This window comes from Limulus polyphemus, unplaced genomic scaffold (assembly GCF_000517525.1).
Source record: "Limulus polyphemus unplaced genomic scaffold, Limulus_polyphemus-2.1.2 Scaffold547, whole genome shotgun sequence".
NCBI classification, from domain to species: Eukaryota; Metazoa; Arthropoda; class Merostomata; order Xiphosura; family Limulidae; genus Limulus; species Limulus polyphemus.
Genome location: NW_013666157.1, coordinates 303513 through 316910, shown reverse-complemented (window position 1 = coordinate 316910; position 13398 = coordinate 303513). Strand labels below are relative to the sequence as shown.

The 13398-nt window shown below is 36.4% G+C and overlaps 1 protein-coding gene across 1 annotated transcript in view; it reads right to left on the bottom strand.

Moving 5' to 3' along the window:
- Window positions 1-13398, bottom strand: part of LOC106459015 (protein sel-1 homolog 1-like) — a 158103-nt gene that overhangs the window by 49665 nt on the left and 95040 nt on the right. The window contains exons 10-12 of the mRNA XM_022385395.1: window positions 9660-9728; window positions 1971-2048; window positions 1286-1348 (exon numbers count right to left, since the gene is read on the bottom strand). Of these exons, the coding sequence (XP_022241103.1) occupies window positions 1286-1348; window positions 1971-2048; window positions 9660-9728 (210 nt within the window). The remainder of the gene's footprint in view (window positions 1-1285; window positions 1349-1970; window positions 2049-9659; window positions 9729-13398) is intronic.

The window sequence follows — 13398 nt, the reverse complement described above, 5'->3', positions numbered from 1 at the left end:
ATTTGTGTTTATTTCCAAATTTTTTATGGTGGTTGCAAGATTGTTCAAATTTACCAAATCTGTACAGAGATTACTTACTGAAAATAACAGATCAAATATAAAGGTTTTTCTTAAGAAATGTTTGATAACTATTTGGACATTATAAAGATTTAGCATGCGAGATTTCAAAATTTTCTGATGCACAAAAGTATTTTTAATGTTAAAATGAAAATTACTTTGCATAACAGATAGGCAAGTTGTGAAAAAAAAAAACATGGGAGAAACATTGCTTTACAAACCTTAAGACTTAATAAAAAAATTAGATATTTTGCTTATTATAGCATTGTAATATTTACTGATAAACTTCCAAATTTCATTAACAATTGCTTACTAATTTAAAATTTATAGCATGAAAACTATAACAAGCACAAAATGGTTACGAGGTCAGTCTCAGGAACCGAGCCTGAGTTGAAAGTGTAAAACAAGTACAAAGAGATCACGTGGTTGGTCAAATTGACTGAGCCCGTGTTGAGAGAGTTAAAGACACAGGACTGCAATTTGGACATAAAAAGAAAATAAAACCTACTTCACCTGATATACCTTAGTAAAAGCTGCCCAGAAGAGCTGAGCAGTAACTTACAATGACAGGAAATCTGTTTATGTGTCTTCAAGTCATAAGTGGAAAATATAATCTTGAAAGGTGTTTTCTATACTAAACAGAAATTAGAATCTTTGCTACAAGAGAAGGGCTCATCTGAATAATACAGTTAATGTGATAGTTTGCTTAATGCTGTGAAAACATGAGACCACACCACCAAATGCAACAGTTGAAATAATTTAAAATGTGAATCTTAAATTAAGTGATAAAAGAAATAAGCAGATATCAGCAACCTCAATGATAAAAAAACCCCTTAAAATATTCTTTCAAGACTGTGACTGTAAAATAAATTCTCTAATGCTTCAAACTTGTCTATGAGAGAAACTTTTTAGCAAATAAGACACACTAAAAATGGGCAAATGAGGTGTTCAAAACCCAATCAAGCCATAGAATCAGTAAATGAAAAATGTAAAACAGCAACACAAACTCTTTCTCAGAAGCCAGCAGAGTTCTTAACATCCAGTACGAGCCACACAACAAGTAAGCAATTACTAGAAAATAAATAAAAGCTGTATGCACATGTGAAACTTTGATACAATGAACTTAAAGAATTATTTTTTTTTAAATCAAACGTTAAACCAAATACTAGCCTTAAAATGGGATTTAGATTCTTTATTAAGTACCTAGTATGAATATAAATTGACTTACTTTCGGTACACCTTTTCCATAAAGATACATTAGTCCAAGACCACTTTGACCAACTGGGTTGTTCTAGAATGATTTGAAATGATTAACTACAAAATATGCTCTCTTAATATATCTACAAATTACACGTTAATTATCATGAGATAATAAAAAACTGTAGAAAATATCTAATTTACATGCTCCTGACTGATACAATTCAGTGACCATGAACTGCTCACACAGGACTAGGAGAGAGCTGCTTTCCAAATGTACACACAATTTTCTGTTAAAATATGTCTTAAATATGAAAAACATAGTTATAACAAACAAAAATTAGCTTCTCATCTGATATATATTACAAACGTAAGACTTAAAAATGGAAGTTTAAAAAACTATACATGTTTACCACAGAAATTTTGAAATAAATAAGAACAAATGATCTATATATGTATGTTTAAAGAAGATACTCTGGAAGGTATTCATATGGAAGAAAAACAGATTAGGAAGTACGGTAGAATTCACTCAACATCTCAAAGAGTACATATCTTTAGGGGTGGACTCCTAATTCCAGAAGAATTATTAGAAAGCTCATAATAATAGTAGTAGTAGTCAACATAAAGATTAAATATTTTACACGTAAATTAACCACATAAATGTTTTAAAATAAAACAGTATTTTATACAAATATTCTAATTTAAAATAATTTTACCTTTTCAGAAGCCATGGAAAAATACTTAAATGCTGTATCATTGCTCTGCTCAACCACTGGACTTCCTTCCAAATACATCTACCATAAAGTTTAAAAATATAAAATTTATCAAGTTGAAGATACTTTATATTAAAAAAAAACTTTATAAAGTTTGCTACTTAATGTAATACTTGGTTAAATCAGCATAATTAGACATAAGTAATTTCAAAATTAAGATTACATCAATAAACAATGAAAATATGATGATTTATTGTTAAGTTACAAAATTAAATTTATCATTGTGACACATTCTTGTAATGCAAGTTTATATAATAAAAAATTAATACTTAAAGTACATCTATAACAGTGTTATAATAATGAGTTTTAAAATAAGACCACTTATACACTGTCTGATACTCCTAGTATCTTAACTTTTTGCAAGTCATTCCAAAACATATTAAAGTAAACTGCTCAAAACAATTAAAGAGCAATCATAGTTTTCTATATTCTATCTATGACAAGGAACAACTACTGTTATGAAATAATGCCAGTCACCCTAAGTCTATTTTATGCAAAACAAGTGACTGGTGATGTAAATGTCTGTTTGGGAGTACAAGCAATGATCACAAAAATTTGCTACTACAGCAGCTGATCACCTCAGGCACTAAACTAAGTCATACATCAATATGGAATGCTTAAAAGTAATGAATCAATGAGCTGTTTTCAGTTCATGAACAATGCTTCAAAGTGAATCAGGTGTGCCCAGATTCTTCCAGAAGGAATTCATACATGCTTATTTGGATCCAAATGCAGTGAGCCAGAGCATTCTTCAGGAATGCTGCCAACCAGTTGAACAAGGTATCATAGATAACATGAAAGTTTCTGATGAACTCCACCTACTAATGGTAACACTAATAGATTAAATGCTTGTACCTGTAAACATTCAAGTGCCATGTCATAGCACATAGACTAGTGAAGTCACTCATATTGATCTCTCTCAGTGAAATTGGGGTTGGTTCTGGTCTCAGCATGCTCCATATGTGCACATTTCTTGTATCTGAGAGCAGCATGAAACATAATTCTTTTATGAACAAGATATTCTCTTACATTTTGTTTGACCAACACTGACCAGTAAAGATGGGCTTTTTTGCAGTGATGGGTAAGAGGGATGCTCATTACTGATCATATGGAACAAAAGCCAGCCTTATGAAACCTGCTTCTGACTGTTTGAATGCTAACTTATTTTCCTGTTGCTGATTTGAATCGTTGATTCTGTTGAAAAGCTGAGACCTCCTGGTTACACTGTTAAATAGTGATTGTTTTTTGGCTTGACAACAATGGCCCTTGTCCACATCTTTAACTTGATGGTCTGAAAGTGATTTCACATCCTGCTAAACACATTTCGTGAGAATTGTGACCACCCTTCAATGACTTGTTGCATTTCACCAGCTTGTAGTTGATCTACTACCCTTCACATTATGAAAGTTTCCAAGAACCTTTGTTGGGGGGGGTCTTGATATGTTTCATTATCTGGTTTTCTTTACACACACTGCAGTTGTTCAAACTACTAACTGAAATCAAAATATTTTTTCCTTCACTTCTATATACAACTGAAAGTTAGCATTTTCCTACATTAAAAACGTATTTCTGATAGATAGATCATCCCAAAAAAACTTTTCTCAAATTATACTGCCCTCTCTAAGCACAAATTTTCGCTTGCCTTGATACTCCCACCTACCCTCTGTGTATTCATGTGCACCATCTGAATGCTATCATGTAAATTATCATGCAGCGGCTCTTCACCAATAGGAGTGCAACACAACTCTTTATCATCACTAGCACTCTCTCTTTCATGCAACCTATAATCACTTTGAGTGGGAAAAGTGAGCCGAGGAAAGTATCTACAAAAAATACATTTCCAGTGTAGGAAAATGTTAACTTCCAATAGTATATCTTACCTCTTCTCACAAATAGCTAAAATCCCACACTGAGTTGGTGGAGAGCCCAGGGAAAAGATGATGACCCTTCAGAAAGCACCCAAAGGAAAACCATAGGGTGTGCAAATAAACAAAAGTCAACACACCTGTGGGAGATTGCACCACTTCTGAGCCAGGTATACTATTCACCAGCATGAAATTTTATTGCAATAAGGGTGGAAACAATAGAGGGAACTCCACAGCTTAATCTTGTGTGCACATTTAACCTGATCATCATCATCATAACCACCAGGAATTGACATCCAGGGGGAAGTAGGAAGGTGTACAGCAAAGTGAGGGTGCATCTCCAGTCCATAACTAGGTGGCATTGTTAATGTATTGTTTAATCCATTGTAGAAGAACTGTAGCCAGCCAAATACATATGAAATTAAGAGACCCCAAGTGTAGAGTGGCTAGGGCTTGTCAGACTGCAAATGGAAGATCAACCTTACCCAACACCAGGTCAACTGTGATAGGGATATCTAGTTCATGGTAGGAAGAAGATTTCTTGTCTCTCACCTTTGATATGGAAACTGGTATGGAAGATGACTTTCTGTACCAAGGATCAGCATTAACACCTTCACACACATCTAACACAACCATCATAATATCCACCTGGCACTAACATCCAGAGGATGGTAGAAAAGTGGACAGTAGGGGTACATCTCCAGTCCATCAACATATGGCAATGGGAATGTATTTTCCAGTCTGCAGTAGGAGAAGGGTACCAGACCACACATGTGAGGATTTATATGGCTGGTCCAGCTCCAACCATCACCATATCAGCTGGGAACTGCCATCCAGGGGATGGTAGAAAAGAGGGTGCCTCAGCTGGAAGGGTGAACTACATGTTGACAGAATACATGATCCAACATCTGACGACATCTGGAAATGTACATCAAGTCCACAGTAGAAAGAGCATCAATGCCATATTCACCAGCAGAACACCACCACCCTACTCTCTCTCAACTGAATGGGAATAACCACTCTCAGATGGAAGTGGCAAGGACTCCCATACTCCACCAGAAGAAGGGGAAACAGCACACTGGAGAATCAAGAGGAAAGCTGCCAATCCAGTGATCTACTAGACATGGATCATCAGGGATGAGCAGCAATCCCCATCTGCTTTATTCATGTTAGTCCTTAAGTGTACGATCCCTGAAAAACATCTTTTTGATGCAAAATACCGTGAAGCATACCTACAAGTGGTCTTGCGGAACACTCCATCTCAATGGTGAGTGTGTATGACTCCCACGTCTTACAGTGTGGATTTAAAAATAAATATACCTGGTCAGGCAACACTCACCACTGAGCAGGATCAAACAATGTGACAAAAGCCCCTTCAAAGAAAATGAAGAAAAAGAGTGGCAATTAATCACTCAAAGAGATATCATGGAGCACAAAATGGTGATGGGAGGAAGATGAAACCCCATAGAAGAAGAAACAGCTAAATAGTGAAGATAATGAGAAGTAAAGGTATGGTAAGTGGTTCAAATACTGAAACTAAGAATGTCCTCCAATGGATGATGTAAATGAGGAACATGGTAAGGCAATGAATCTGATGAGAAGATACAAGGAAAAGTCAACATTTATCAAAATAAAGGGAAGAATAACCCAGGTGAATCAACTGATGAATCTAACCCATAAGGGTAGTGGGAGAAAGGTCACAGGACTGGGAAGGATTCCAGTGAAATAAATAATGAGAAGTGGGAACCACAGAATGATTCAGTGCTTGCCATGTAACAGCAGATAGCCCTGACCAACAGATGAGTCAATTAGAATTGTAATGGTCATAAAGGTGAGATATGGAAGAAAGGGAGAGAGGTGTGAAGGTGGAATTACCCTCCAAAGCGACCAAAGTCCTGAGCAGTAAAGAACGATCAGGAAAAAGAAACACATAGGAATTGTGAAACAAGGTGTGGTGAACATCAATAGTGAACACATCTGAGCATCCACACATCAACAGGAAAAGGAAATAGGTCTTAAAAGAGAGATGAAATAAATAATAGGTGAACAAGAGTTCAAAAGGAGGGAGGGTAAGGGCATGAAGGATGACATTGAGGTTCCAATCAGGGGAGGATGACAGGTGATATGGAGGGAATGTAACCACTAGGAAAGGACCAGCGAACTGAAGACATGGACATAACATGTAAAACAAGGCTGACAAAGCCATGGGATAACCTGCAACACAGGAAACCGAAAGGCCCCTGTCAAAAAGCCAGTTCAGAAAGGAAGGAATGTGGTGAGGGGTCATAAGGGAAGGAGGGTAATCACAACATATGGACAAACAGCAGTAAATGTACCACTTTCTTTGGTACACAGCACTGTAGAAAGGATGTACAAAATGGGAAATCCTGGATGCCACACACTGTGAAAGTTTGGCCAACTGGGCCAGGGCCTAGACAGAAGTCAACTGTGAAGTCTCAGTGTGGGAACAGATGGATGATGCACACTGGATTGGGGCTGATGAAGGAGGGTGTGGTAAAAAAGGGAGATGAAGAGAAGGTGACACCAGTAGATGGCACAGGAGTGGAAACTGCAGCTGAGCTGGCCAATATGGAGCCACAAACAGAACCTGACATGGAGTGATCTGGATGATGGAAAGAATCTGAGGAATCAGATAAATGGGAGGGTACATATACAGGTGTCAACTTGACCAATACTGACTGAGAGCATCCACTGCTCTAGCCAAAGGAGGTGGAAAAGGAGAACAAAACTGCGGAGGGCTGAGAATTGAGATGAGTGGCAAAGGCGTTCAGCTCTGAATACCCCACTGGATATAGAGTTCCCAAAAAACCTGTGGGTTTAATTATCACTCCACAGAAAGAACTCTTTCAGGACATGATAAACGATTTGTGGAAAGATTCAAAACACCTGGAATATGACAAGCCAATAAAAAAATGTGATGGCTCTGGGTCCAATGAAGAAGATCCAATGTCCGAAAACAGAGGTCTCTTCACGAGTGCCCTCTTGATTGGAGGTGCACGAGACCACTGTTGAATTGTCAGAATACACCATCACCTACCAGCCCTCAATGACCATAACGAAATGAACCAAAGCCCAACAAACTGTGAGGAGCTCCAAGATACTGGTACAAAGAGAGGACTCTGAAAAAGTCCAACAACCTGAAACCTCCCGAGTGCCCAGATAAGCACTCCAACTGGAAAGAGAAGCATTATATAATAAAAGGGTGACATTCCAGATGAAGAAAAAGAAAACCAACAGAGGTGTTGTCTGCATTCAACCACCAAGCAAAGTTAATCTGTAAGGAAGGAGGAAGGAAGAGAGGGGCATCCAAGGGATCCCAAATGAGGCTTCATTAGATCAAGAAAACCCACCGAAGGCCATGCATTTGGGCACAACCAAGAGGGATGAAGGCTTCTAGAGAAGTCCACATCCCCAAAAAAGAAAGAGAACCTCTCACACAGTGGGAGAAAGACAAGATGAGAGGCTGTGAACTAGAAGCTTCATAGCCTTCAACTGAAGGTGAGAACATGGGCCCAACTGAGTAGAGAATTGAACAAACCCAAGATGAACTATGTATTGTGTGGAGATGAGGAAAGACTTCAAAACCTTCACCAACCAACCTGAGCTGTATGAAGGGCTGAATCGGTCTTTTAGGAAGCAAGAGGTAGCCAGTCATCCAGGTAATGGTGGAAATGAATGCCCTGGGAATGAAGAAGATGGGCAAGTAACCACACCATCTGACTAAAAATGTAAGGAGCTGAGGCAAGTTCATATGGAAGAGCCAGGAACTGAAACAAATCCCCAATAGACAAATCAAAGATCATTCTCGATGAAGGGAAGATGGGAATGTGTAGGTATGCATCCAATATATCGACCTTCATTATTCGCAAATCAGGAGTGAAAATTCAACAACGGTTAAAGAAGGACTCCGTGGTGAAATGTTGGAGGACTAAGAAGCAGTTCAGAGCCAACAGATTGATGGATCGATAAACAGACAGGAATAAAACCCCAGGAAAGAGGGATCTCTCTGTTTGGTGGCACCCTTGAGAAGCAAATCCTGAACCACCTCTGAAAGACACTGGCTGGCAATGGGATCTGGAGGAGAATGGATGGAAACCAGATTATGAGAATCAAAATGAAGGACCAGACCCTCTGAAACCATCTTCAGAACCCAAGGGTCCATAGCAAAGTCCCTCCAAATGTGGGCAATTATGAGGAGCCTGGCCCCATAGGAACAAATCCACAACATATTCATCAAGATTGTTGGTCCAAAAGATATCACTCCAAGGACTGACGATGAACCACGGGAATAAGAGAGAGGCCAGAACTGGCAGACAGGAAACAGGAGAGTGTGACATATAAACAGGTACAGAAGGGGTTTGGGATAAACAGAAGGCCAAAGAGGAAGGGGTGATATGCAATCAGGCCAACTCAATCTGGTACTTCAAAGAGTCAGTAATACCCCCAAAAAACCTCCTGGCAAAGAAAAGGTGCCATGCAGAAATCAACACAAAGAGAAGGAATACAAACAAACCCAAGGCAAAAAGAGCATCCTGACCCAAAAGTTCCCACCAACAGGTTAACCATGTTTGCAAAGCAAGGGTGGAAGAGTAGAGGCATGCTAAAGTGGAAAACAGGGAATTCAGAGTCCCCTCAGGAAACCCATCTAGGAAGTAATGAATAGCCTCAGACAACAGGTGTAGGGAGGACAAGGAATACAGAAGGGCTGACAGGGTAAGACTAATACAGTAAAACTGGGGCTAGGAAAAGGAAACCAAAGTATTAGGGTCAGATCTCCTCAAAGGGACAAGCAACTCCAAATGCTGTAAGTCTAAATATGGAAAATGAGAATGATGATATGGCAGAGCATGTCTGTCCAGAGTACATGGGGGTTGAAGCATACTGACACCTGAATGAAACTGATCCCTAAAATGACTCACCTGAACCCCATTATCAAGAGAGGGAGGAAATACTAAATACTGACTATGGGCTAGTCACTGAGAAGGGCAGGCATAGAATCATAGGAAATTGGAGATAAGGATAAAACATAACATACCTGATTGATTAAGTCTAGAAATAGGGAAAGATGCCTGAGCAAATCCTCCGAAATGACACGCAACTATGAGATATAGGCAGGAGGGGGAAACAGGCTGTTCAAATCCTCATCATCCTGTTCAGGCAATCCTCGCATGGGAGAAGAAGACAATCATCAGGTGACCCACAAGTGCATAAAAGTAGCTAACTCCCTATGAACCAGAGCCATTACTTCTGGCAACTAAAAAATTTTTCAGTGACAAGGCATGGGCAAAAAAACATGACCTAACAGTTAGACTGCCAATCGAGAAGTAATTACAGGCTACGTGGAAGAAAAGGCACTAGTGATGAAAGGAGTTGTGTTGCACTCCTACTGATGAGGACTGCTGTTTGATTATTTGTATGACAGCATGCAAATATCACATAAATACACATTAACGGTAGGTGGAAGCATCAAGGCTAGTGGTAAGCAAAATATTTCATATATAGACGGCAGTACAAGTCAAGAAATGCTATTTGTAATGGGAGGTAGATATTGTTTTCTAAACTGTATATCAGATAAAATGACAGGTTATTTAGCACTTCTTTTATACAAAAACTAATGTAGAAGTTTCATTCACATTATTTACTAACAGTGGTTGTTCTCTGTCACAGAATAAATAAAATTTCCATTATCCCTTCATTGTTTTGAGTAGTGTAGGTCAATACATATATGCAAATGCTTAAGTTTTACCTTTCCAAGTAATGCCATGGCATTAGCATTTCCTGCTTCAGCTGCTTGCGTGAAGTAATTCAAGGCACGCTAAAATATAAAGCAATCTCATTTATCACCATACTTTTAATATTAAGTATATCAGTGGATCTAAGCAATAATCATGTTGTAAATCTCATATATTGTTTTGTACATCAACTCAGTAAAGTTTAATTGTAAAATAAAAGAAAATGGTATGACATTAACAAAATTTATTTCTGTAATATAACATAAGCAAAATAATAAAAACAAAATATATATATACAATCCTAAGATATGGCTTTACAAACACACACATTTAGGAAGTCTAAAGTTCAAACTGACTGTCAATTTTGATATATAATTTTCCAATGTAATTTGACTGGCAGATTGTTATAAATCAAACCACTACAGAGTTGATAATAAAATATTTGTTATTATCTAGTTTTCAACTTTTAAGAACCAAACAACTTCATAAACAAACTTAAACCATGTAACTCAAAACAATTATTTAGCTAAAGCCACTAACCATGACCTGTTAATCTATCTTTGTTGTTGTTTTTCTACCCATATATTATTGTACTTGTGAATTCACATTTCCATAAAGAAGAAATTTGGAAACCTTAGTTTTCCCACAGAACATATATGATTTAACAAGACAATGAACACAAAAACAGATTAATACTTTGCTTGGTTTTAATCATACATAGAATATTTCACTGTTAATTGTAAGAGTTATTAACATTTGAGAAACGTTAGGAACTGCTATAAAACAAGTCTTGATGCAGAAGAATCTAAAGTAATGTAACCTTCTTTAAATTTTTGAAGGTGGTTCACATAGTATTAACAAAACTACAGGTCTTAAATAATTTTTATTTAATGTACTTAGTTTTGGAATTTAATGAAAGTGGGAGTACATCTATTTACCCTAAAACCTAGGGTATTTACTTTAAAATATGAAAAGCAATTTTGATTATATTTTTAATAGTTAATTTAATAGTAACAGAAGAACTGTACAAAATATAAAACTGACAGCTTTTGATACTTTCTTCTTATTCTAAGTGGTAATGTAAGAGCATTCAGTGTTGTTATATAAAAGTACTGATCAATTAAGACTGATTACTATTGTTGAAATACACTTGAAAAATTAAAAATTACACAGGCCTGCGATGGTTTTAGTGTCTTGAAACTTTTACATGTTCTACAATAGTTCCTGTATACTGAATCCAAAAAATATCCATTTTTCTCCATCATGTAAAATTTTTCACAAAACATCATATGTACTTTTTCATAAGTGAATCATTTTCAAAGAAATCAGGTCACAATTTGTTATACTTAAAATGTTGACAATCACTGGCCATAGATTTCTCTAGACCAATGATGACATTTGAGTCCTATTGATCAATCAAAAACCCACGAGAAACACACCACTAGTAATTAAACGGTTAACAGGCCGCATTACATGTCATTTCTGAATAGTATTTGTCTGTGCATACACTTTGACATTATTTTTTTCTTTTCAATACTATTTATTCTTCACTATGGCAACAAAAGATTGTGTAAATGACCCAAACATTTTCTATTATATTTGTGGTAAATCTGTTGTAAAAAACAAAGACAAAACATTATAAAATTTGTAAAAAAAGCATATTATGCATATTTTGGAATAAAACTTTGCACATATTTTGCACCATTTGTGTCAAAGAGTTGAGACAATGAACTAAAGGCAAGAAAAAGTATTTACCTTTTGGAATTCCAAAGGTCTGGCTATTTTTGCTCATTTAATGTGCAAGGCTACAACACTCAAAATAAAATAGAAATTTCTTATCCAAACCTTCAATCTGCTATAAGACCTGTTACTCATGGACCTGGTGTACCAGTACCTACCCCACCAGAAACTCTGGATACAGTTTCATCTGATTCTGAATTTGATGTCAACAGAAATATAATAGGGATTGTTTTCAACCTGAAATGTCTGGTGAACCACAACTTTTTTACACAAGGTGAAGTTAATGATTTGGTGAGAGATTTGGGCTTTCCAAAGGATTATTCAGAGATTTTGGGGTCCAGACATCAGGCTTAGAATTTACATTCTCCAGGGACATCATTTTACTGGTAAAGAAATCATGAGAAAGAATTTATACCATATTTTTTGCAACAAGGTTCACTGGTTTATTGCAACAATATTTCTGAATTAATACCAAAAGAAGTCTAAAAGTTGTTCTCCTTCACAATGGTAAAATAATGGGAGAGCAGAGCACAAAATCAGCATTGGACAAAGAAGCAATGGACATACAGAGTCAGCCTGATACCAGGATTGAAAAACATTGAATGTGAAAGTTTGGTTGACACAAAGAAAGTCCTATTACCTCCACTTCACATAAAATTGGGCTTAATGAAGCAGTCTGTAAAGGCCTTAGAAAAAGATGGCAACTATTTGAAGTATCTATGTGGGCAATTCCCTGCTCTTTCAGAAGCAAAACTTAAAGTAGGGATTTTTGTTGGGCTTAAGATTAGGAAGTTGACTACAGACGAACACTTCCAAAAGACAATAAGGAAATGTTATTGACAAATTTTTAGGAAACAACAAGGACCCAACTTACAAAAATATTGTCAATAACATTCTCAATAAATTTAAAGAGTTGGGTTGTAATATGAGCTTGAATGTTCATTTCTACACTCACATACTGAATATTTCCCTAAAATTTTCAGTGCCATCAGCGAAGAACAAGGGTAAAGGTATCATCAGGGAAATGGAGAGGAGGTATCAGGGAAAGTGGAACATCAGCATGATGACGGATTACTGCTAATCATTGAAATGAGATGCCCTAGACGTGATACATAAAAGAAAGACCATAAAACATAGTTTGAGACTAAAAGATGTAGATTTCACACAAAAAAATCAGAATGAATGCGGAGGCATATTCGTTTGACATCAGCGTTCTTCCTTTTTCTTCAGTTTGTTTGTATTTTTGTCAACAACCATAATAAAAAATGTTCATTGTGGTAAATGAAATAACAATTTGATCTAAGTAAGTTTTTTCTTTCTTCCTGATTTGTAAAAGATCCTTACGTGATAGAAAAAAATTAATATTATTTATATTCGATGACGAGGAACCCACTTTGAGACTAATAATGGTTGGAGATGGCTTGAATGGGTAATGAAGAAAAAAATAAGTTTAACATAACAGCAAATGTACAACGTTTCGACAAGGTTTTGTCATCATCAGGTACAAGTAATTTACAATGACACGGATATATATATAGATATATATATATACAGTATTGAACAAAGAGGTCACATGACCGGATATTGTTGAAAAAATTAGAAGAGATACCTTGGCACCTCGGGGTGTTGGTTTAGAGTAGGGTTGTTTTGTTCAATTAAGATGGATTCCTTGATTTTTCATTTGTTTATGTTGGGTTCTTTGTTTGAAATGACTGTGTTTTTAATAGATATACTATGGTTTTTTGAGTTGCAATGGTGAAAAACATGGGAAGGGTTTTTATTGTGTTCTGTTAATCTGGTTTCCAATTTTCTTCCTGTTTCTCCAATATAGAATTCTGGGCAGTTATTGCATGTTATTTTGTAAATGATGTTGGTATTGTGTGATTCTAAATAATTTTTGTTTAGTAACAATTTTAATTACGGCAAGGTTTTTGTGAGAATTGGACGTTGACAAGAATATTGTGTTTAATGGCTAGTTTTATCCAAGTGTGGATAATTCTTGAGCTGGTTTCA